This window comes from Sceloporus occidentalis, unplaced genomic scaffold (assembly GCF_023333645.1).
Source record: "Sceloporus occidentalis isolate IW3139 unplaced genomic scaffold, rSceOcc1.0.p SCAF_83, whole genome shotgun sequence".
Taxonomy (NCBI): Eukaryota; Metazoa; Chordata; class Lepidosauria; order Squamata; family Phrynosomatidae; genus Sceloporus; species Sceloporus occidentalis.
Genome location: NW_028317063.1, coordinates 127042 through 151099, shown reverse-complemented (window position 1 = coordinate 151099; position 24058 = coordinate 127042). Strand labels below are relative to the sequence as shown.

The following is a 24058-nucleotide window of genomic DNA, read 5'->3' as shown; positions in this document are numbered from 1 at the left end:
AGGCTCGGTCTCCAGCACTCTCCGGGGGTCTCTCGGATGTCTCTTATTATCGCAGTCTAGCAAGCCATGGCAACGAGCGGGACTCTCTCCCTGCCATTTCCCTGCACTCTCTCATCTCCCCTCACCGGTGACCCCACTGCCCCCCCCACTCACACCCCACCTCCTTTGTCTTCCTCCCACTGTCTCTGTTGCCCTCCTCCCTCACTCCCCTGTTCCCTTTGTCCCCATCTCCCTCTCTGTTGTGCTCTCTCCTTACTTCTCCCTCTGCAGTTGGGGGTCTTTGTGAGAAGAGACCTCCCCTTCTCTCCCCACCCACCACTATCCCACCTCTCACACTCAGCCTTCCCTCTGTCTGCTGCCTCCTTTCACCACTCCTGATTTTGCACTTTCTTTAGCCTTTTTCCTCCAGCTGCCCCTGGTTATATACCCCTTAACCCCCCCACACACACACACACTGCCTCTTACCCCACTATTTCTCTCCTTACCTCCCTCTCAGTATGACCCAGTCCTCCCATTCTGATCACCACTCATCTTACCCCACCGCCCCCTCCTCTTTAGTTTGTCCCTCTATGCCTGGCTATTTATTGCTGCCCCTCTTATTCCTATTTGTGTCCCTGTATCCTCCTTCCCTCCTCCCGGCTCTCCTCCCTCTCCCCTCCTGATGGTGCTGGACAGCTCCTAGACTAGGAGCAGCAGGCGGAACAAACCAACCGGTGACAGCAGCAGGGGGAGGGAAATCACTAAGAATAACAGCAGAGTTGGGCTGTACCATTGCGCATCCCAGTGTCAAATGCATAAGGGATATGCAGAGCAGGTCCAGCTCCCCCTCCCAAAAAAGCAAATTTACCCCCCAAATGCCCAAATCCTGGGGTAACACAAATAGGGGACCCTTTACTGAAATCCTCCCTCCACATTCAGCCCCTAAATGCAAAGTCTGAATCATGGTTATCGCCGAACGCCCACAGATGTGTATTTATAAACCGGACAGAGTGGGTGTGTTTTAACAAAAATACTGTTTTTTAATGAATGTGCCACGTACGCCCCCCCCCCCACGTATGTTCCTTAAACATAGCATGCGGTGACACACAGCACCGCCATCATGGGGGGTACAACCAGTAACTGTGTTTGGGGCCTGGGCACTCAGGGGGGGGCTCTGGCCTCCTTGATCCATCACGGGCCCCATCATTGGCCCTTGGTACGCAGGACTGGGCCCTTGCAGCCCACTACCTGTAGCTAGGCTATGGCAGGTTTTGAGGCCTGGTGGCCCGCTTCCAGTATTTGTGGCCCCAGTTGCCCCTTCCGGGACTTTGGGGCATGATGGGCCATTGAGAGTGTGGTGTTGGGGTAGTGGGAGGAGCATAAGGCAGGGCAATGCGTGGGAAGAGGCAGGGCAATGGGTGGGAAGGGACAGGGTGGCCCCAAGATTTCTGGGGGCGCATAATAAATACTTGGTACTTGGTTTACTACAGTGCTGACGAAGGGACCATTGCAATGCATGCTGGGACAGAAGAACTATCAGCACAAACAACATATAAAAAAAAATCATGTAACTATGGAAACCCCCAGAGTGTAAGCGATTAACCCTTAATGGATGGCTCATTAGTAGGTGAACAAATATCGGGGCTTTTAGGGCTGTAGAACCCGGTGATACCCTCATTCCGGCAAACATTCCGAGCTCCTTAAAAATTAGAGGGGAAAAAAAAAAGGTTTGGGGTCAACAGAGGGACTGTTTCCTCCAAACAAGAACAGTTGGTAGCTATGTTTGGGTATAATGCATGACTCAAGGCTTTTGATTGAAAAACAATGAATTGTCCCTTATCTTGTTTCCGAGATGAAACGATGCGGCGAGCGACTGGATTTGGTTTCACGTTCTATCAAATTATATCAAATGCTGTCAAATGGACTCGGAGTGACTTGCGACGCAGGGAGTTCTTGTGCATGCGCATTGTATATGTGCCCTAGAAGTCTCTTCATTTAAAGAGGAACTGACACATCGATACATTCTATTTATTAAATATAAAGAATGTTTACTCTTTGGACCCCCAGTATCTTTTGGGGGTCCTCTAGCACTGCAGGGGGGGGGGGACAGGGGCTGAACTTGTTGCAATCAACAATAAACAGCAGCTCAGGATCCTTAGGCGTACATGCTGGATACATGGGGGTATCTATTCCTGCATTCTACCATATTGGTGGGTAGAACAAGATGCATTAGATGCGCTATATATATATATATATATATATATATATATAATTATTATTAATAATACTAATAATAACTCTGATGTGATCACCAATTACAAAGTTCAAGAAACATCGGGGCCAGCTCAGCTCGTCAGACATTAGGGAAACTGCTGAAGCACTAAAACGATTTTCTATGATCAATTTCTCTGCATTTAATACCATTCTAGAATATAAATTATATAGTTACATTTTTAGCTTTATTTTTACGGCTCAGGCTTTTGCCTCTTAGCTTTTTAACAAAACTATTTGGGAAAAGAAATATGTAGTTTGTTTAAATATTTCATTGTCAGAAAAAAGCAGAATAATGAAAAGCAGAGGACTTTTTTACATGACCACCTGGTGGCGCTGTAGAGATATCCCAATGCCCTGTATTAAAAGAATTTATGAACTATTATTATTTATTGTTATAAATAATAATTATTATTAATAAATAATAATTATTTATTTATTGTTATATATAGCGCCGTCAAATTCAGTAGAGCTGTACAATGGGTAAAGGGAGACTAGAAGATCTCTCATTGATTAGTTGAACCCAGCCCAAGCTGATAATAAATAATTATATTAATATGTAAGAAAATTGTAAACATAAAAACCGTTAACATATACATTTTTATGCAAATTGCTTAGGCCACTATATTGTGTTGGAGAAAAGCTATTAGAGTTTTGTTTTACTTTTGTGTTTGTTAAAAAAATTAAGAAATTTGTTACTAATCTGCATAATATGAAAGAAAACTGAATAATACCACAAAAAAGTATTTTGTTGACCATAATAAAGCTACAGAACATTTAAATCCCATTTAAACCCCAACCTATACAGAGTGTTCATTTTACTGCCAGAACATTTTAGGGCCCAGGGAAATATTGTGCAGCGCTGCGGAATATGACGGTGCTATATAATAATAATCGTGATATAAGATGATATACAGTCCAGAAGTCGTTGGGCTTTGACTTGTTATAGTTACAATTACATGTGAGGGTTACATGCCCTTTAACCAGCAGATTTAACCCTTATCTTGTTATTTCACATGCTGGTTGCTGCCTAATTGTATTAGCCCTGTTTTTAATATGTTATCACTGGGACCTATGGATGGGATTATTTCCAGACTATCAGGAGTCTGTGATTTCCAAACCAATAGGTTGTGTTTGTCCTGTAATCAACGGCGCGTTAATGGGATTCCTCCTGAGACCAGAGCTACAGAACTTGCAATGTTAAATAGTCTCTGTGCCACTCCATCTGAAGAAGAGACCTCTAATGTCCCAAAAGCTTTTCTAATGTTGGCCCAATACAATATATCAATTTTCTCTTGGGCTAATAGAGCTTTATCCACTCATCAAATCATCTCTCCTTTCCCCCCTGCCTTAAAGGCTGTTCACATCCAATGTCATGTCCTCCATTGGGGTGGGAAAAAAAAGTAAACTGCTTTCAATTCCCAAATATGCAAAGTTTACAAAGCCTTTTGTGAATACTAAGCGTGCAGATAAAATAAGGGAGTCTCTGCAAAAAGTGACATGTTTTGTGAATCCAGAGACATTTTTTTTTAATGTATTATTTATTTTATTTATTGGAATAAAGTATTTTATATATGGGATTATAATAAGTATTTTATTTCTTGGGATAAACTATTATATTTATTGGAATAAAGTAAAGTATTTTATTTCTTGGAATAAACCATTTTATTTATGGGGATATAGTAAGTATTTTATTTATTGGACTATGTATTTTATTTGTGGGAATAAATGCCCTGAATTCATCTGAATGCATCTCCCTGCAGGTGATGTACTCAGCGCTGGCTCTACAGAACGCTGAGTGCAGGGGCTTGTTGGGGCTCAGAGGTAGAACTCGATGGGACAGAGGGTTGCGTGGCAAAATTGGGACTGTCCCATGCAAAGTAGGACAGTTGGGAGGCATGCTAACGTTCAGTAGAAGAGACTAAGCAGAAATGATACCTTGCGCCCCCTGTGGTCATATGCAGAATGGCAGGCAGACAAAAATGCGACCCTATCGTATTCTTCAGAGGAGACCAACTGCAACTTTTACACTCTCTGTTCCCAAAAATACATATACATTATTATTAGCTGATGTTTTTATTTTAGTCTTAACGATAGAAGTTCCTAAAGGCTTCGAGTTTTGAGGTGATGTCCAGGCAGCAGGTGGAGGTTTCAAAGACGGGGGTTCACCTTGCCATCATACAGCTTCAAGATCCTTTCTGCTTCTCTCACTCCGGTTAGGAAGGCACCATGGGTGGTTGTGTAGAAGTTGGTGTGAGTGGCTTCTCCAGCAAACAGCACCTGCAGAGGCTGAAACACGGAGACAGAACGGGTGGAATGAGCAGGATTCAGGCGCTCAAAGCTTAACCAAGAACAGAAAGGGGGTTAGGGCAGGTAGAAGAGGCAAACGCTGTTAGACCTATTAGAAGGTTCAGGTAGTATTACATATCTGCCTGGTGAAGGTTTAGGATGAAATAAGATGGGTAAAATGCGTGAAATGCACCTGGTTAAAAAAAAAAGAATAATATTGACCTAAAATGAAGACTTGGAATATTTGTAACAGATGGGTTAAATACAATTAACAAAAAGAGCTGGTGAGATGGACCCAACCAGGCTCGCACTCCAGTCTTGTTTTGGTCATAGTTAGGACCATAGCGTGGCTCTCCTTATGAGGAGGACAACGTCAGCTCATCTTATCACAAGAAAACAACGAAACAAATAATACGGATGTTGACAAAGAAATGGATGTTTTAGGTGTGTTCCTCTCCAAAAAAATGAAACTAATGGAAAGTGTCAGGGACACATAGCACGCTAAGTACCCGGAGTGTCTTCTTCTGATGGGTGGATGGGAGAGGTTCCGCTAGCGCCGTCTGCTCCTTTACTGCATCCACACCGACCGGCACGTTGGTGTAAGACCCTCGGATGTAGGGGTTACTGTGCCACGTGGACCTTAGCACCCCGCTCAGCTCCGTCACACGCCAGCCCGTGAAACGCTTCAACAACCTGCAAGACAATGGGGGGGGGGGAGATATCAGCCGGGTGAAGAAGTGGTGCGGGAAACATCTATGTAACAGAATAAAAATAAAGTGAATGATTCAGTAAATGACAAAAATGGTGCATATTCTAATCAAGCTGGGCCGAGAGAAAACACTCAAATACATTAACGGGAAGAAAACTGCTATAAATAGCATCCTCACTGACGGACAAGATAATTCCCCTCGCTCAGCAAACTGAAGATAAGTAAGAGCTTGAAATATCTAAATCGCTCAAACCAAGATCTAAGAATGGTGTTTCCACGGGAAAACATATGGCTCGTTATAGCCCTCGGCTTAAGTGCCCTCCAGACATGGGACAGAAGCCAGCGGGGGGGGGGGGGTAAATGTTTCCACATACAGGAGAATTCCGACACTTCCGACAGATAAATCACTTTCACAAACCAATCTGCTTCCTTCTGATATACATTTTTACGGCTCATATAGAAATGGCAGAGGATTAAGTGAGCCCAGCCAGGTTACGATCTAAATGTCGGAAAGGAGAAGAGGAACAATCTGCGTATTTTGGGTAAATAAAACTGTTTTTAATATATTGATTCTTGCTTGTTTTCTTTAAAACTCACATAATTTGCTTATTTTGGGTAAATAAAACTGTTTTTAATATATTGATTCTTGCTTGTTTTCTTTAAAACTCACATAATTTGCTTCTTCAGCCCCACAAAATGCATTCAGGAGTCTGTTTAAAGGTCTGTATTGGAACTTAAGTACATAACCTACCCTTACATCATCTGATGTCATGCACAGCATGCCTTAAACGAGGCAATAGTTCCTTCCATCCTACCTGACGCACACGTCTCCCACCTCCTGCTCAGACAAAGTCTCCATATGTTCCGCGGAGCGTCCCGTGATCCAACCGCATAAAGTGCTGCGGTGCATCGGCACGCAATCAAACCCTCCGATCTTCTTATACCACTCCAAGCGCCAGAAATCCCCCCTGTTGCAATCAGCATACCCCCCGGGGCTCTCTGGACCACGCTCCCACACCAGCTGTATTCCTGCACAATCATCCGGCCAAAAAGGTTCGGAGAACTCCAGGAAGATCTTGGCCACCGTGCCAAATCCTAACCTGGCGATAGCTTCCGTTTTCCCACGTGGCAGGTGCGGGTCGAACAAGGTGGAGGCTCGTTCCTTCAGGCAGCCGAGAGACACCGTAACAATAACGTGGGTCGCTGGAAACCGCTCCCCGTCTTCACAAAGTACTTTCACCGGATACGAAGGCTTGTTGGATGAATCTTTAGGAGACGCTTCCCACTGGATGCGCTGAACTGGTTTTTGATACCGTAAAGAATTGTGAGGCAGCTGCTCCAACAAGAGGTTGAGCAATGCTTGGTAACCTCCACTACCCAAGCAGTTGAAAAATGGTCCTTCGAGTGGAGTGTAGATGCCGAGCTGACTCAAAGAGAACTCATACATTGAGTCGCAAGCCTCGTCGACGCACTCGGCCCGCTTACACCACTCATAGACTCCTTCAGACCCCTCTTCTCCCAAAAGCTTGGCCTCGGCGAACTCTTGATCTAAATATTCCCCTACTGACCATGACCCGCAGTCCGGATTAAAATCTCGTTGGTTAATCTTGGACATCAGATGCCCAAAAAACCCGGTTACCTTTTCCACTTGTTCAGAGGCAAGAAGTTTCCCGTGTTCAGTGAAAAAATAATCCTGGGCTGTGACGCTAACGGGTTGACAAGTGACCATAGTGAAGTCCTCATCAGCCAGAAGCCCGTTCTCTTTGGCCATTTGGTACAGCGGGTTGTCCTTCTGACCATGAATCCACGTGGCACCTAATTCCAAGGCAGGAGCTCCAAAGGGCTTGTGAGTCCTCACCCGGCCACCAGCTCGATCTAAAGCTTCAAGGATGACCACATCCTTCAATCCATTTTTCACCAGGGTGGTGGCTGCACCAAGTCCAGCAAAACCAGCTCCTATTATAACCACCCGAGGCGCTTGGCTAAGCAGGGAGTCCATTGGACCTGACACAGTTTAGCTTGGCCTACAAATGACAACATAATTATATTATTATTTTATTATATTTTATATATTCAGTATATGTCATTATTTTCAACCCAGATTATTTTGGGCATTCGATTACAGCCACACTTCAGGTTTGTATCTATTTTTTTTTCCATATATGGATATAAAAGAATGAAAAATTCTGATTATGTTAACAATCCTTAAATATAATATTGAATGGAAACCCAGGCTGGTTGCTTTGCTTTTCATGAACAGTTTAAATGTATTTTTTTTTTTTGTATCACTGTTTTCTATATCTCCATATAATACGATTTTGTTTATGGATTTCTGTGCCAAAGGCAAATAATAAAGGAGAAAGTGGGCAACTTTGTCAAGTGCCCATCGTGTTTATTGCAGCTAAAAAAAAAAATGCAACAATCTGCCCGTTATAAAAATTGACCATATAAACCTTGTTGGATTGTATCAGAAAATACCCGGTAATTCCCTTTGCAGGTTATATCTAGTAAAATCCTCGCCCATAATCCACATCTGTCACAAGGTATAATCTTTCCACTTTAGAATTACAGGGTTTATAAACATAAGATACTCCTGAGAAGTATTTTAGAATAAACCGTACTAAAATCTTAAAGAAAAGACCACTAACAGCCGTTACGTGCGCTTACCGGAAAGATGCAAACGGTCGGAGAACTTTGGAATTGGAAACAATGACTTGTGTTCCAGATCGAAGCCCGGGCTTTTCCGAGGATGGAGTCGGCCAAATGTATTACTGAGCAATAAGGATCTGCGGCTACCGACCAGTTCCAGAGGTTGCCTGCGAGGCATAAACACAAAGTTTCCAAGTCCCGGGGAAATATATAATCGTGAATGCTCTTATCTAGTAATGTTTCGAGGGATCGGTCACAAACCTTTAACCTGCTCCGTGCGATCGAGTCGCTCAGTTCCGGCTCAAATTGCTTTGTGGCTGATTGCGGATTTCATTTTCCATACACAAAAACGATTTCTGGTATCGGCTCCTCTTCCTTTTCCCCATCCCCCCTCTGTTGGCCAAGAGCAGGAGAACTTTGATCCATACAGTGTGATAAAACGTGCAGTACAGTAGGCCATGAAGAACATGTAAGAGTCTTTATATGAAGACTGGATGAAATTTCTATAGCTTTTAGAAGACCGGCATTGAACGTATCATAGCCCAGGACTAGGGCGGCAGTCCCTATGCTGCAAAGCCCAGGGAAGACCCCCCGCCTTGGACCGATCAGGCCCCCGGTGTCCCTCTGCTCAGTGCAGACTCCTGGGGGCGCTGTCCTACGTTGGGCTTCGGGCAGGAGGCAAATACTAGACTTACGCAAATAGACCAAAACGATTCTGAAGAAGGTTAAGTTTTTGGTCCATAAGGTGTCGGACAACGAATTCCGTTTCCTGCCCTCTCAGGTACGGTCTAGACCCCCCAACAAACCCCACCAATGATGAATGCATATTAAAGTACTTTGTAAGCACACTAATCTGCGTATGGGGGAAAAGTACTTACCTTTACGAGAAGCTTCAGCTCCAGAGCTGCAGTGCATGGCACCCTCCGTGGTCTGTTTTTTGCCCCACTTTTGGCGGGGAGGGGGTAGATTCTACTTAATTCCCCCATGCACTTTCAACCAGAGATTAAAGCTGCTGTTCCACCTAGAGGAATTTTTCCCAATGTTTCTAAATAGTTAACCTATTATGTGCCACCCTTGTATACATTTCAAATAAAGAACGACGGGACGCTAGTATCTTAATTCACCTTTTAATGCAGCTTTTAAGCGACGGAACGTTGAGGGGAATAATAATATGGGAGACAAGTTTCCTCTACTTCTCTTCACACGCTGCAGCACTTATCTGGTGATATTTTACAAGGCTCCCTAAGTGGAACGGCATCTTTAAAGGGCATATGATGGCCGGAGTGTCTCTTTAAGAGCTGGAGCCGCGTCGGCTGAATGCTCACCTTATCGCTAGTAATCCACGTGACGTCTTGAAGCTCTTTACCGATGAAAACAGTCCTGGTGTCGACCAATCAGAAGCAGGAACTTGAACTTGAAACTAGTGGAGAAAAAAAATATTAACTCATCAAAGGTCATTATTAGCTTAGCACTATTAGTATTTCGATCAGATAACTGCGAAGGGTTAACAAAGCAATTTATTTCCGCAATTTGCCATTAAACAGACCAGGCTTTATAGCGCTGCTCCGATGTTTGAAAACTTTGTCCCCGCGTGACCGGCCCTGATAAGAATTCTGTGGGATCAGCACAATAAATTGAGGCGCCAAGGGAGGAAAATGACGGCCGGACCGGTACCCGAGCGTGAAATCAACTGAAAAAAATCAAAAATCTTTTTTTCATCTTAATGAGAAAAATGGGTATTGCCTTCTTAGCCGAAGTGTTTTATGTTTTTTTTTTTTATATTACGGCAAAATTTCCATTGTAGTTAAAAAGAAAAAAAAAAGCCCAGTCACATGACATCATTCTGTCAATGATGTCATAATTATTATAATAATGTATTCCCAATCGGTTTTAACCCCTCCTTAGAGTCTTAACGAAATGGCTCTAATAGCGGTCGTCATGGAAACCTTGACCTGTCATCATTTGAAGATACCTTAATTAAGTCACCTGCGTTGAAGCAAGGATATCAACCATAACATACTGGGGCAAAAGTCTTATATCACAGCGGGGTAGAATAGGAAGGAGTCAGCTTCAGAATGTGTGACCCCGAAAATCTGCCCCTTCACCCTGAGACTGGGGGCAAAAAAGAGAGAGTTCCCAGGTATGTCCATAAAATAATTGGCATGACTTTAATAGGGGCTTTTGTTGGACTTCTCTGACGATTTAATAGGATAGTTCTGTGGCAATACTACTTCCCTACCAAAAAATGCAAACTACAAGGTAGTCACTTCTCACCTGATGCCCTTTAGGTTTTTAATACACGAGAACTCAACGACTTTGCCTGGAACAGAACTGACACTAATTAAGGATGACGGGTACAACAGCTTATGCCAATAATAGAGTTCTAATCATTTGAGAGACAGCAAACGAAAACGTGTCTCCACTACTTGGCATTAAATTCTACGGTAGCGGACATTTTCTTGGAGACCAAAACGCGTTGAGGCTCATGCATTTTGACTCCATCAAAATGGCTCCCGTCGGCGAGCGATCATTATGTCCCTTGTGTTATAGCAAATGCTGGTCTTTTTTGACGTTAGTGCTGGTCGCAGCCGCTAGGAATTCTGGGAAGTGTAGTTTCATTGTACAACGACAGTGAGGTAACGTCAAAAGAACCCATTTTTTTTTTTATAAACTGCAGCCTGATCCATTCATAATGTTTCTTTTTACAAAACATAACGACTATACTTTGTATCAACACAAAAAGGGAACCCTAAAATGTGTATTGAGACCTTTTAGCCTACTGATATAAGCTCTCAAGACCTCAGAAGTCTCTTTTTCAGATTCATCATTAAATTATTGGGCAAATCTCTATTTTTGTGCACAAAGCCGTCTCATTGTACAGCTCTGCGGAATATCAAGGCGCTATATAAAACACATATTAAAAATGTCGTGGAAAAAAAAATGAGCATATACCATAAGAAGCCACTTTAATCTCTTCTGAGCCGCGGTGCAGTATAGAGGGTTTTCTTGCATCCCCGCCCCCACCCCGCGCTGCCCTGCATGATGTCCAGATGGTTTCTTTTAACTGGTGACAAGATGACGCCTTTTACTGCTGTAAAAAATCATAAAATAGTCGATAAATTAGTGATTTTTCAGTAAGTCGGGTCAATGGGGTTTGGATCCCATACGTCCCGTATATAGGACCGTCATATAATGAAATTATTTAATGCTAATACAAGACATGCACTGCTCCTGATGAGCTTCTTACGGGGAAATATTTTGACACCACGATGACATCACCTGCCCTCCGGTTAAAAAGATTAATAAGAAGAAATTTTTTAAGTTTTCACTTTTTTCCCCTAAATTAAAGGCCATTAATGAAAAGTCAGTGTTTTTTTTTTTGATGATTGTTTAGAGCACAGAGACTCTTCTTATTGGGGGCGCCGCTAAAGGTGGTCATCGCTCTTCATCTGCTGTCCCACCATGCCAGTCCCTCCACATAAGGTCCAGGGCGGCCCCACCAGCCAAGTAAAGGGGCCCGACCCCAGGGCTGCCGTATCAACCATTACTTAAAGGGGGTCACTTTTTAACAGATGACCTCATACCCGCTCAGACAGGTTCTTAAAAAGGTGATATCTTTTATAGGGACAACCTAGAAAAAGATGTAGAATACAATAAAGCTATAGGGACTTCTGGGGTCTCTTCTTCATATGTAAGAGACCACCTGATCTGATTCCCATCTGAAAAAGAGACCTTTGAGGTCCTGAAAGCTCTACATAACTTACTACCTTAAGTCTCTGGGACCAATATAGGTGCCTCCATTTTTTTTTTAACCATACGTACCACCAGCTGAACAGGACCCAAGAGGTTGTGACATCACAAGTCGGTGTACCCATGACACCACTCCCTGTCATCATTCATAAATCAGGACTTGTGTGATGTTATGGTCCAGCTGCATTGCGCAAGGACAATATAAAATCACAGTGTCTGATCACACACATGTATGACATTTCACACGCAGTTACTCACAGTACACAATCAGCTATACCGAAGAAATATTTGCGTTATGGGCTCCCTCTATTCTACCCTCACCCAGTGACCCGCCCGGAGACCCTTACAATACCCTCTTTGACTAATTTCAGCTTTGTCCCCCTTGACCAATTGGAACACGAGTCCTCAAAACCCATCACTTCCTGCTTCTGCGTTCCGAGCCTCGTTGTGAGCCGCAGCAGGCGGGGCTTGGCTAATGACGAACTACTGCGACGGGATGATGTCTGAGGGAAGGGGCGGGGCCGCTAGGTGACACGTCAGGCGGTTGCTGGGAGCTGTTATCTGAGGAGGAGGAGGAGGAAGACAGAGAAGGGGGGTGAATGGGGAGAGAGGTGTAAGCAGGGGGTAGGTGTGCGGCAGACACTCAGAGCCCGGGTGCGTGGAGGCAGATAAGCTGGGGGGTCTCTTAGCGGCAGCTCAGAGGGTATTCTTTGTAGCAATAGGTTGCCTGGGAGTGATGGGGATAGAGGGTCCCAGGGACATAGCCTAGGGGCAGAAGTGTGCTTGCAAGAGCCTGCGTGAGGGAGCATTAGAAAGTTTGGGCTCAAAAGAGACAGACTCTAGAGGGGGTCTCTGTATAGGTCTCTAGAGGGGGTCTCTGTATAGGTCTCTAGACCCCCACTTCCCTGGTGAGCGTGCATGGTGATTGGCCATGATCTGGGCACGTTGGAAGTGATCCCAGATCTCGCCTCCGGTCCTAAGACTGAGGCCGGCGCCTTAGAAGTTGCTCGGCGGTTTTGGGTCCTGGCTGCGATGAGACTTTCCATGTTGCTGTCGTTGCTGCGGCCCGCGGGCCCTGTGGTGGTCGGCATCTCCTTGGGCTTCACTCTCAGCCTTTTGAGTATAACGTGGGTGGATGAGCCGTGTGGGAGTTTCTTAAAGCTTCCGGGGGGCTCAGGAGCGGCTTCTGACCCCGTCCACGACAGGAGCAACGTTAACGCGGCCAGGAAGCCCAACTCGGTCCCGGCCGGGATGGAGAACAATGAAAACTTTGAGCCCCGGATCATCCCCTACAACCCGCCGGACCCCCAGAAAGTGCAGGAGAAACCTATGCGGTGAGTGCTGTCCCCCCAACCCTGAACACGTAAATGTCATGTATTCCCCCTTGCCGGTGCGGATAACGATCTCCACATTCCACGCAGTCTACGTCCAAAACTGGAATTTCAGACTTTTCAATGGTTTGCTGTTTAATTCCACTGGAAACCAGTATACGGCGGAGCGACTGACTGCGTGCTCTGTTATTAGTCCGCTTGGGACAGACGTAGCCGTGTTACGGGGAAGATGCGGGGCCTGTAATCATGTGAGCGACCATACGTGTGTGGATATGGGATGCGGTGTCGTGATATGTTGTTAATGTGTTGTTATCGACACGCTTGATTGGACGCTCCTTGTTGTTTTTTTGTGATGATAGAAGAACTAGGTGCTGGTGATACCCGTAGGCATCCTTTGGCGCAGGGACCCCTGAGAGCTGCCCGCTCAATGGGTCAGCAGAATGCTCTTCATTGCCGTCTCTCCCTATCCTTCTCTGTCACCAATTCTTTCTCGTTAAAAACACAGTAATTAACACCCCACCCCCCAACGCTGTATACAGTAGCGACACCCCCCTCAGCGCTGTATACAGTAGCGACCCCCCCTCAGCGCTGTATACAGTAGCGACCCCCCCTCAGCGCTGTATACAGTAGCGACCCCCCCTCAGCGCTGTATACAGTAACGACCCCCCCTCAGCGCTGTATACAGTAACATTGTTTTTCTCATTTCGTTCTGATATCTACAAACCTGAAGACCACCATTGTTGTCGTGATATTTTGGGTGACTTAACACCCCACTGAACTCTTTATGGCAACGCTAATGAAGTCTGATCCTCCATAGACTTGTATTAGTCAGACTGGGTGATCAAGACTGAGCCATTCTGTTGTTTCCCACAGGCGGTATGATAAGGAGTCGGGGTATATACGCCCGTCTAAAACTAAAGGGATCGATCCAGTGATGTAATAAGGTGTCAAATTGGGCAACGTGTCCAATTCTCGGATTATTCATCAACCAAAAGTACTTTCACCAACAATAAATATTAAATTATTTACAGCCCGAGCCGAAGGTCAGAGTTTATATATAAAATTTTTCATGTTGTATTAAGGAGCTCGTCGGATGTTTTCTAAAGCCAGACGACCTCTTTGGTTTTCCACAAACTGCTGAAAATGTCGGCACTCGCCGGGCCGTCCGAGCCCCGCCGGCAACCTTTTCTGCATCAATTTTATATATTATTATATGATGTTTATTTTATTATTTACAGCAGTTTTTTTTTTATCTCATGCTGACTTTTGATATTCGTTATCCAATCCAAACGTCTGTCAATATAGCACATAATGTCATTTTTTCCCTCCTTGACCCCCTTCCCGTCCTGGCGGTGCATCGCGCTGCCCTTCTGTGCCCCCCGACGGATGTATTTATCCGACCGCCCGCCCCGTCTCATGCGCGGCACATTCGGCTTCACTTCAGGAAGTAATTTCCCAGCTGGACCGTTTCCTCCATTGAACGCTGATTGGGTTAACTCATTCACTGCCGGCAAATCCCATTGAAGTCAATAGGAGCAGCGACGTGCTTTGCCTTAGGAGGACCCCCTCGGTAGCACTAAGGTCACTGCTGGTAAACATTAGACCTGTTTATTTGTCTTCAGGGGGCTTTTTGGGGATTTCACAAGAGATCTCAGGTTAAAAGTGAAGATGGTTCTCATTAGCGGCGATCACTTCTTTCTTTTAATGCCTTTTTTATGAATAGTAGTAAGGAGCCGCTATGGCAAACGTACGAGAGAGTGTCTGCTTTACCCAACACTGCCTTATCGTCCGTGTTCGGACCCCCTCTACAGAAGGATTTCGGTATCCTTTGGACGGCCAAACTGGCCATTATCTGAAGATAACCATTCATTTACACCGGCATGAAGATGTTCAAGTCCTCCATCTTTGCTGTCTAACTGCTTTGGCCGGGGAGTCTCATCTGCGTGTTTGTAATCCTTCCAAGTAAAAGCACCCTGTAGGATACGATACCCCTGTTTTGAATTAAAATATATATTTTTTTTATTTTATTTTTTTTATTTTATGTTACTGGGCTCTAACATTTCCAGTTTATCATTTAGCCACGAAGGAGCCCCACATTTTTTTCAATTATTATTTTATTTAATTTATTTTATAAATTATTATTATGAGCATGTTTTCACTGTACCGTACCGGATAATCATTTTGATTAATGCAGTATAGAAAAAAATAGGCAATTTCTAAAAATCAGGGAAAAAAGTTTTATGCCTCTCAAATAAATATATATATATAATTAATAAAAACACATCCTCTGTCACCCTCTTGGTTAGACAGAATCTGATTTTCGAGGCAATAGGTCGAGTCTCTGAGCTCCTTCTGTAACTTGGACGTCCGGAGTGGCGAGTTTCGCGTTCTCGCGCTAATTTGTCGCTGATACAATGAAGCAAATCCTCCCCGCAGGCCGCGCGTCCGCTCGGTTTAATTTACTGAGCGTTGACTCTTGTTTTTCCAGCCGGATTAGTTTGTGAAGTTGCAGTCGGAATATTGTTTATTATTATTATTATTATTATTTATTATTATGTTACTTTCTTCTTCTTCTTAATGTCGCCGTTATGCCAGCCTCGCTTAATTTTGTGTTTTGAAGAAATAATTGCACGCTAGTCAAGTAATCTCTCATTATTGGCTCTTGGATGCCCTCCAAAAACAGTATTTATGGAAATATTTGGGCTGTAGATTAACCCAGACTGTCTGTTCTCAAGGACAAATCCAGCTCCTGATGTACAGAACGGTCTCTTTTAGAAAGGGCTTCCGTCGGTCCGTTTTCTCGTGTGCGAGTAGCTCTTGTGGTCTTGTGATGTCTACATAACCCGTCACACCGAGGACTCTCTGACCCTCAGCGGGACGTCCGCGTTTGACTTTGTGGCCAAAGCTTCATGCTGTGTCTCGCTTTGACCTTGAGAATTAGTCCATGTATGCCCTGTCTCCGAAATCATACCCCCCGTGGAGGCATCAGGAGTCTGCCAGCTTGTCCTGGCAGCGCAGATGAAGTCCCGCTGATATCCAGTGATTTATTCACATGTGATATGATTTATTTCTCCTTGTTAGTACGATGGGGGGGGGTGCCTGGGGGTCTCGCAGCCTCTCCGAGCCGGGTACACAGAGCTGGTTACGTATAAAGAACAATCATCGGCATCCAAACCTGCAACTATATACATCGGAAAAATGTATATTCTGGTAAAAGTGGATCGGCGGTAACATTCCATTGGTTACTATAGCGATGCTGCTTTCCACTTTAATTGCACTTTTATAGATGGGGTCTCATGCTGTAAAGTACGGTTGGCTTCTTGTGTGATGTGAACGATCGGTTACAATGTTACAACTTTCAAAGGCTAATCGATTGTTAGAAACCCCTTTTGTAATTATGTTACCTATAGAAATGTTCAAACTTGTGAACGGTGGGCTGGTGTGTGTTGGGACCCCTTTTTCCTTGGCAATGTCTAACCAAGCAGCGGGGTTAGAAGGGCGTAGGGTGAAGATCATTACTGCTCGGCGCCGTGATATCCGACATCGGTCCCTGTTTGCTAAGCCCCCGCTTCTTGTCTGCATCTTCAATTTATTAATATTTGTTACGTCGCGCTCCGCTTCCGCTCCCCTACTGTGTTTGCTCCAGGAGAAGACATCGCCTACCGTGATTACCTTCCCAAAATATATATACTTTAAAAGGTAATATTTACTGGACCTTTGTAACGGCCGATGTAGGCGCATAAAAAACCATGCGGAGAAAATAAGGGATGAATGCAAATATTTCAAGTTTTTGGCTCAAAATATTCTCAGTAACCTTCTGGTCACCGCACCGAGGGCCGCCGGTGATTATCAGAGATTCGCTATCGTCGCGATTATCTGACTGTATTCCAATCCAACATTTATATGTTAATGGAGCAAAAAAGCCTCTCACAATCCTCAGAAGCCCTCAATGGACCGGAATACGGGGCTGGACACGCAGAATTATGCACCTATAGCGCCATACGTGCTCTATGTGACACGCTTACATTAGTGAATTGAAGGAAACACGGGGGTTTTATTATTAAAGCCCCCTTCAGCTCTGCCAATACCCTTTAAATGGGGTAAGTTTGGTGCGTGGGAGACGTCGTTTTCTGATCCCTGCCCAGTGTTTCAAAATCAACCTCAAAATGTTGTAGATCAGGAAAATCAGGCAGGGAGCGCGGAGAGGAATGGAGGGTTTGGTTTATTAGAGAGAATCGCGGTTATTAGGAAATATATCCCTTTAAGGCACACAGTCCCTTTCATCCAAAGTCACCCCGGGGGGCTTAAAACTGGCTTCGTCTGCTAGGGCAGTAAGTCGTGATCGCCCCTCTTCCCAGCGTTCCCAGCTTTTCTCCTCCGGCAGCACCAATAGGTCATCTGACCGCCGTTTGCTTTTAGCGAGTCGGCCCTTGGAATTTGTTAATCGAACTTCAAGCGGTTGGCAAATATTTGTATTAAGGAGGTAAATTAGATTTTGTCTCCAGTCAGGTGACGGGTTAGTTTATGGGGCAATATTCCGTCGGTGCTCCCTGGGTCCTTTTCTGAAGGGGCATCTTGGTGGCTTCAACGTTCTGCATGATCATGACTGACGGCATCTGTATCTCCTCCAGGAAAATGTTACCCCTTCTCCATAACTGCCCCCTCCCAATCCATCTGATGAAAGGAAGCCGCAATTTCCATAGGGCATCTATATAAATATATAGGGGTAGAGCATATGCTTCCTTCCCAGACGTATTGGAGCCCGTAGGCATTGACCCTTGTCATGGCGGAGTGGATGTTTCTTCAGTGATCTCCCGTTCCCTGGTGCAGCTTGTGTTAAAGGTCCGTCGTTGGTTGTATTAGGGCTGGGTTTGCAATTAAATGAATTCTTTATTTTCCAAAAATAATTTTAAAATAATATAAAAAGTGTAAATATAGCCCCAAAAATACTGCTATACAACTATATTGCTACCAAGCACCTACTATTGGCCCCTAAGTATAAAATATGAATTCTGGGTGTCCTCTACAGTCCATTGGGCTTTGGATATAAGTTTGGGCTTAGTTAGTGTATAAGTCCTGCACGTATACGTTCCTCGGGCTCGTGCAGGGATGTATATATATATTATATATATATATATATATATATAGTGAATCGTGTAAGCGTTTGGAGGGGGGGGGGGGGTTTGCTCGAGGTGCTGCCGCTGGTATAAACAGGTGATTGTTCTGCCGCCGGGGGGGAGGGTGATAGTGCGAGGCGTAGTATCTGTTCACTTATAAATCTGCTTCTGTGTCCTCTCTCGGTCTAATCCCCCCCCTCCCCCTCTCTGGGGTACGTGCGGCCGGCCGACGGAGACTCAAACAGAAGACCTTATATTTACAACAAAAACAAGACAGAAACCAGATGTGAGAACGGCGGCGGTAGGGAGGCGGAGGCGCGATGAACACATTAAGCCCGGTTTACTCTTCAAACATGTGATCTCATCCCTTTAAATCACCGTGTAATGCTTCGTGGTCTCCTCCTCAGACATGTTCATGGATGGTCCAAACAGGGTCTAGAGTCCAAGAAGGGTGCGTTACCCACGCCGGTACACCACTCACACTCAATCCGCCCGCCGTACCCCCCCCCCCCCGGGATCTTCTCGCCGTGTCTCTCCCTTATCCATAAAAACAAAAAATGGAGACATGAGTTACCTGGAAAGCTTAATTCCCGGTGTTTAGCTCTGAAAGCCGCCCTGTCATGAAACAAATGATAGGGTTGTTGTACTTCAAAGAGGGGTCAGAAGTGATGTAAACTTTGGTCCCGTTTCATATCCACATGACGTTGGGGGGGGGGGTATATATATTGTGCTTGCATTTAGAGATCACACAAAGATTGTCTCTGCAGTAAATGACTTCTTTCTCCCCTTTTTACCCTTGTTTTAGATCTCGTTATATCAGTACAGAACTTGGCATAAGAGAACGTCTCTTTGTTGGAGTTCTAACGTCCAAGACCACCCTCAACACCCTGGCTGTTGCAGTAAACCGGACGTTGGGACATCGGCTGGAGAAGCTGGTATACTTCACGGGCATGCGTGGACGGAAGCTTCCCCACGGCATGACCGTGGTGACCCATGGAGACGACCGCCCCATCTGGAACATGTACCAGACCGTGAAGCATCTGCTGGATCACTACGTACAGGAGTACGACTGGTTCTTCCTGGTGCAGGACGACACGTACACCGAGGCCCATCGCATCTCACGCCTGGCCGCTCACCTCAGCATAGACGCCGACCTCTACCTGGGCCGGCCCGAGGAGTTCATCGGAGGCGACACCGAGGGGAGATACTGCTACGGGGGCTTCGGCTACCTGCTGTCACGAAGCCTCCTCAAGAAGCTGCAGCCGCATCTTGAAAACTGTCGCAACGATATCCTCAGTGCCCGACCGGACGAATGGCTCGGGAGATGCATCATCGATTATACGCACGTTAACTGCGTGGAGGAGCACGAGGTGAGAACGAAGGTCCTCCGGCATCTGCTTGTTTGTATGCAGACTATACATCAAGGATGTCCAACCTGCGGCCCTCCAGCTGCTGTAGGACTACATCTCCCATACTCCTCTGCCAGCCATTGAGCTGAAAGAGCATTATTGGCTGTAGAGTTATCAATACATTGATATTCTTTACGTGGCATTCATTCATTGAGAAAGAGATCAAACCATTTTAGTGAGAACTAAACACGTCTGTTAGAACCTACTTAATACCGATATAACCAGTTTTCATGATGAGAATAGATGGCTCGGGGTGAGATGGGGTGAATATTTGGACAGGTAGAATTACGTTTGGCCTTTCTTCGTCCGCCAGGTGCTTTGCCAAAAACCTTTCGATTTTGTGTGGTCCCTGAGCACCTGGAGGGCCGCCATCGAGAAGCCCTGACCAATGGCTTCTTTTGTTCCCATTCAGTGAACCTTTTATATCCTGGGCCTCCTGTAATCACTAATAAAGTGCAAAGGTTTCTAGAGAACATTAAAGAATGTGTCTTTCATCCACAGGGAATACGCTACCGTTACTTCGAGCTGGGGAAGAACGCAGATCCCGAGAGAGAGGGGGACCCCATGTTTAAGAACGCCTTCACAGCCCACCCGGTGCTGGACCCGTCGCAGATGTACCGCCTGCACAAACACTTTGCCCACCTGGAGCTGGAGAGGATTTACCAAGAGATCGAACAGCTGCAGGTATGTAAAGCTTCTGGGGGGGGGGGGTCTTTGGGGGGCAGAGAGATTCTTGACATCAGGATTCTGCTGCAGCTAAAACCAGTATTTTTTTGTCATGGTGTCGCTTTTTAAGAATTTATTTCCAGTGGCCTGCTTGCCCTTCCCCCATTTTCTCAGCGACCCTGACCCTGTTTGAAAGATGTGTCAAATACTACCGACATTTCAGGTTTCCCCAGAAATACAGACTAAACCTATGTATTCCGCTCTACATTCTTTACACGGTCACCTGAACAGGTGGAATCCCCCGCCCCCCCACCGTGCTAACAAACACCTTTACCTGAAGCACCTCTCCCGGATGCTGCTTCACCTGGCAAATGCTCCGCCCCCTGGTGGCCGATTCGCCGGCTAACGCTGGGAACAGATAGCCGGCAGAACAGATTATATTTTGTTCTACTCGAAATCTACATTTGTGATGGCGTTTTATTAAGTCAAGTGGGGGGGGGGGACCTGGAACTGCTGTTTAGCTCAAATTCCCAATATTATTCATTTAATTGATGAATTGTTTTCGATTTTTGGTTTATAACGTGACTCACGGTGTCTTCTGTCTTCGCAGCGGCAGGTACAGAACACCAGCAGCCTGTCCGTGGAAGGGGAGCAATCGGCCACGTGGCCCCTCGGAATCAACCCTCCCTTCCATCCACGGACGCGTTTCGAGGTTCTGCGGTGGGATTACTTCACCGAAGACCAAACGTTTTCCTGTAATGACGGCTCCCCGAAGTGTGAGCTCATCGGGGCCGACCTGGCGGATGTGACCGATGTCATCAGCACCGCCGTGGACGAGCTGAACCGCAAGTACCAGCCCGTCCTTCATGTGCGTAAACAGCAGCTTCTGAACGGCTACAGACGTTTCGACCCAACGCGGGGCATGGAGTATACGCTGGATCTGCAGCTGGAGCTGGTGACCCAGAAGGGGCACAGCCGTTCCATAACAAAGAGGGTCCACCTGGTGCGCCCGCTGAGCGAGGTTGAAATCATTCCGATGCCGTACGTTACTGAGGCGAGCCGGATCAACGTGATCTTACCGCTGACCGCGCAAGACCGAGAACACGCGCCCCGCTTCCTTCAGGCCTTCACGGACATCCAAGGCAACGAGAACTCCCTTCTCACTCTCCTCTTTATCTACGACCCCTTCCAGGCTCAGCAGGTCAGTCAGAATGACGTCTTTGGCCAAGTAAAAAGTCAGATTGCCGAATACGAGCGCAAGTACCACGACCTGAAGATCCCATGGATCAGCGTCAAGACCGATGCCCCCTCTCAGATCCGGCTGATGGACATAATCTCCAAGAAGCACCCGGTGGACACCCTGTTCTTCCTCGCCGGCGTCGGCAGCCACATCAACACCGAATTCCTGAATCGCTGCCGCATGAACACCATCAGCAACTGGCAAGTGTTCTTCCCCATCCACTTCCAAGGCTTCAACCCCGAGGTGTCTGAACACGGCCAACAGCCGCACCGCGCCACGTTGGAACTCGTGAGGGACGCCGGGCACTTCGACAGGGATGTGTTTGACGAGGCGTGCTTCTACAACGCCGACTACATGGCCGCCAGAACAAAGATGGCAGCCGACGCTCAGGAAAACGAGGAGATCCTGGAAATGCTAGACATCTACGAGATGTTTATCCGCTATTCCGGGCTCCACGTCTTCCGGGCAGTGGAACCGGCGCTCCTGCAGCATTATCGTCCTCGCGCCTGTAACCCACGGCTCAGCGAGGAGATCTATCACCGCTGCGTGCAGAGCAACCTGGAAGGACTGGGCTCTCGCTCCCAGCTCGCCATGCTGCTTTTTGAGCAGGAACAAGGGAACAGCACTTGACCCGTACCTTGAACCTTACATCTTTGATCCCCGCACTGGGACAGGGAGGGATATGAAGGCTGCCTTAGCCTTTCCAGGACAATGCTGTCGGCGCCTAAGGGCAGGACCTTACTTGAACATTCAGAATACTCCATATTCTAGCACATTCTGCGCATCGTTGCTAAACTCTCTATAAACTGCGAGACTTCAATCCGACGTGAGGGAACGTTCCTTCCAATAGTGACTGCCTACAGCGTCGCGTTCTGTGTATTGTGTGATCCGCTCGGCCGCCTGCTCTGCTTCCGAATCTCCGGTACTCGCCGAATCAAGGGCCGTGCCCCCTATTTCCTCGTGCGTCTGAGATCCGAGACCCTCTGAAGGGTTCGCGTACACAGTAAACTTGAATGACCTGCAATGATACTTTTTTAAAAATTGTCTACAATTCCTACCGGGGATCCGTCGCTTTTTGTGGGGGGTTTTTTTTTTTTCTTTTTCCTTTAATCCCTGCTTTTAAAACCTAAACTTGTTTTATTGTAATTTTTTTATTTGTTTACGCTGGGATGGGCGTTTGATACGGTATGCGGCCTCCAGACTAGTTCGGTTTATGTGAAACTGCCCGCCTCACCTGCTTTTACCCCGGGTCTGTTTCTATTAGAAGTTCCCCTTTTCATGGGTTGCATTGGGGGTGACGCAATCTCTAATTTATTTCAAAATAAACACTTCCAGAAAATAAAATTTAAAGCGGGCCGGCCCTGTGCTGGGGGGATGATTTGGGGGGGGCGTATACCCGTGTAGTTACAGCAATGTCACGCTGCGGGAGACACTCCGGGGGGTTAAACATTTTACCTATACACACGCTGGCGATACGGCTAGCTCTATGTATGGATCGATTTTTATCCTGTACCCGAAGCAGACCTTGTCATCGATGCGTCTGCAACCGGCAGGTCACTAAAACTCCAAAAAATAGATTTAAAAAAAAAAATTAATTTATAATTTTAAATATATGCAGAAAATATTGTTACATATCTGCATTTTTTCCCGTAGCCGCTGTGTGCGGAAAGGTACTTTTATATGCATTTTTAGTCTGAATTATGCCTCCACTTTTAACTATTTCAGTTCCAGAGAGTTTGGGCAAAAAGCACGACTAATTTCATGTCTGTGTCTCGACGAACCTCTTACCGCGTTCTCCTCCTTCTCATCAAACTTGAAACGTTTTATTTCAAATGCGTTTATAACCTCCTCACCTTCGCTTACAGCTGCACGTGATTAACCCCTCGTCGGGTCTGCAGCTACGAAGAGGTTAATAAGAATCAAGCTGGGGCGATGTACGTCCGACGGGAGATTCTGTTTCATGACTGGGGGGGGGGGTGTTATAATTTAATTGTCGCGAAGAATCTTTTTGTACGATAAATCTGAAAACACCGCAGGCGCCTCTTGAAAGCAATCATTTTTATATTATAAATCTATTTAATATTGTTTTGCGTTTTGTCGTTGATTAAATATTCTACTTTAATAAAAATGCAAGAAAAAAAAGCCTTTATTTTATGTTTTTCACTCAAATTATGTTGGTTTTAATAAACTTTTTTCAGTTTAAAGCTTAGATCAATTTTCCATCCAGCCCCCCCACTGACATTGTTATTAGTGTTTTATATAGCGCCATCGTATTCCGTAGCGCTGTACAATGGGTAGACAGTACATAAGTAGTATAGAACATAACAATTTGACTTACAGAAACAACAGGTGAGGAGGGCCCTGATCAAAGGAGCTTACAATCTATACTCTTCATATAGCCCATGGCAATGCTGGGCAAGCAAAAGATTTCAAGGCAGAGCCAAAAACACAATCCCAAAAAACATCAAAAGCCTCCTCTTTAGAGGCCTCGGTGGTCTCTTCTTCCATCCTCTGAGACTAAAGACAAAAGGGTTTCTGTTAAGGCCACCAAAGTTCATTTTTATGGATATTACGTGCATTAATCTAAAGGTACTCCAGGTGGCAGTAGAGAGCAGAGCACAATTATTATTATTATACTTAATTTATAA

At 45.7% G+C, this 24058-nt stretch overlaps 2 protein-coding genes across 4 annotated transcripts; one reads left to right on the top strand and one right to left on the bottom strand.

The window, feature by feature from the left end:
- Positions 1-4401: 4401 nt before the first annotated feature.
- On the bottom strand, positions 4402-7247 carry LOC149285150 (peroxisomal N(1)-acetyl-spermine/spermidine oxidase-like). Its single transcript, XM_089495704.1, has 3 exons — positions 6064-7247; positions 5049-5232; positions 4402-4539 (listed from the first exon to the last, which is right to left on the bottom strand). The coding sequence occupies exons 1-3, from the start codon at positions 7245-7247 to the stop codon at positions 4402-4404; spliced, it is 1506 nt and encodes a 501-aa protein (XP_089351830.1).
- Positions 7248-12679: 5432 nt separating this feature from the next.
- LOC149285149 (chondroitin polymerizing factor, non-catalytic subunit-like) lies at positions 12680-22040 on the top strand. Of its 3 annotated transcripts, XM_089495754.1 has the most exons (5): positions 12680-12841; positions 12905-12981; positions 18901-19465; positions 20006-20188; positions 20781-22040. In XM_089495754.1, exons 1-5 carry the CDS (start codon positions 12680-12682, stop codon positions 22038-22040), a joined length of 2247 nt encoding a protein of 748 aa, XP_089351880.1. The 3 variants fall into 3 exon arrangements, with proteins under 3 accessions (XP_089351880.1, XP_089351881.1, XP_089351879.1); XM_089495755.1 differs by lacking the exon at positions 20006-20188; XM_089495753.1 differs by having other exon boundaries at positions 12680-12981.
- Positions 22041-24058: the final 2018 nt, after the last annotated feature.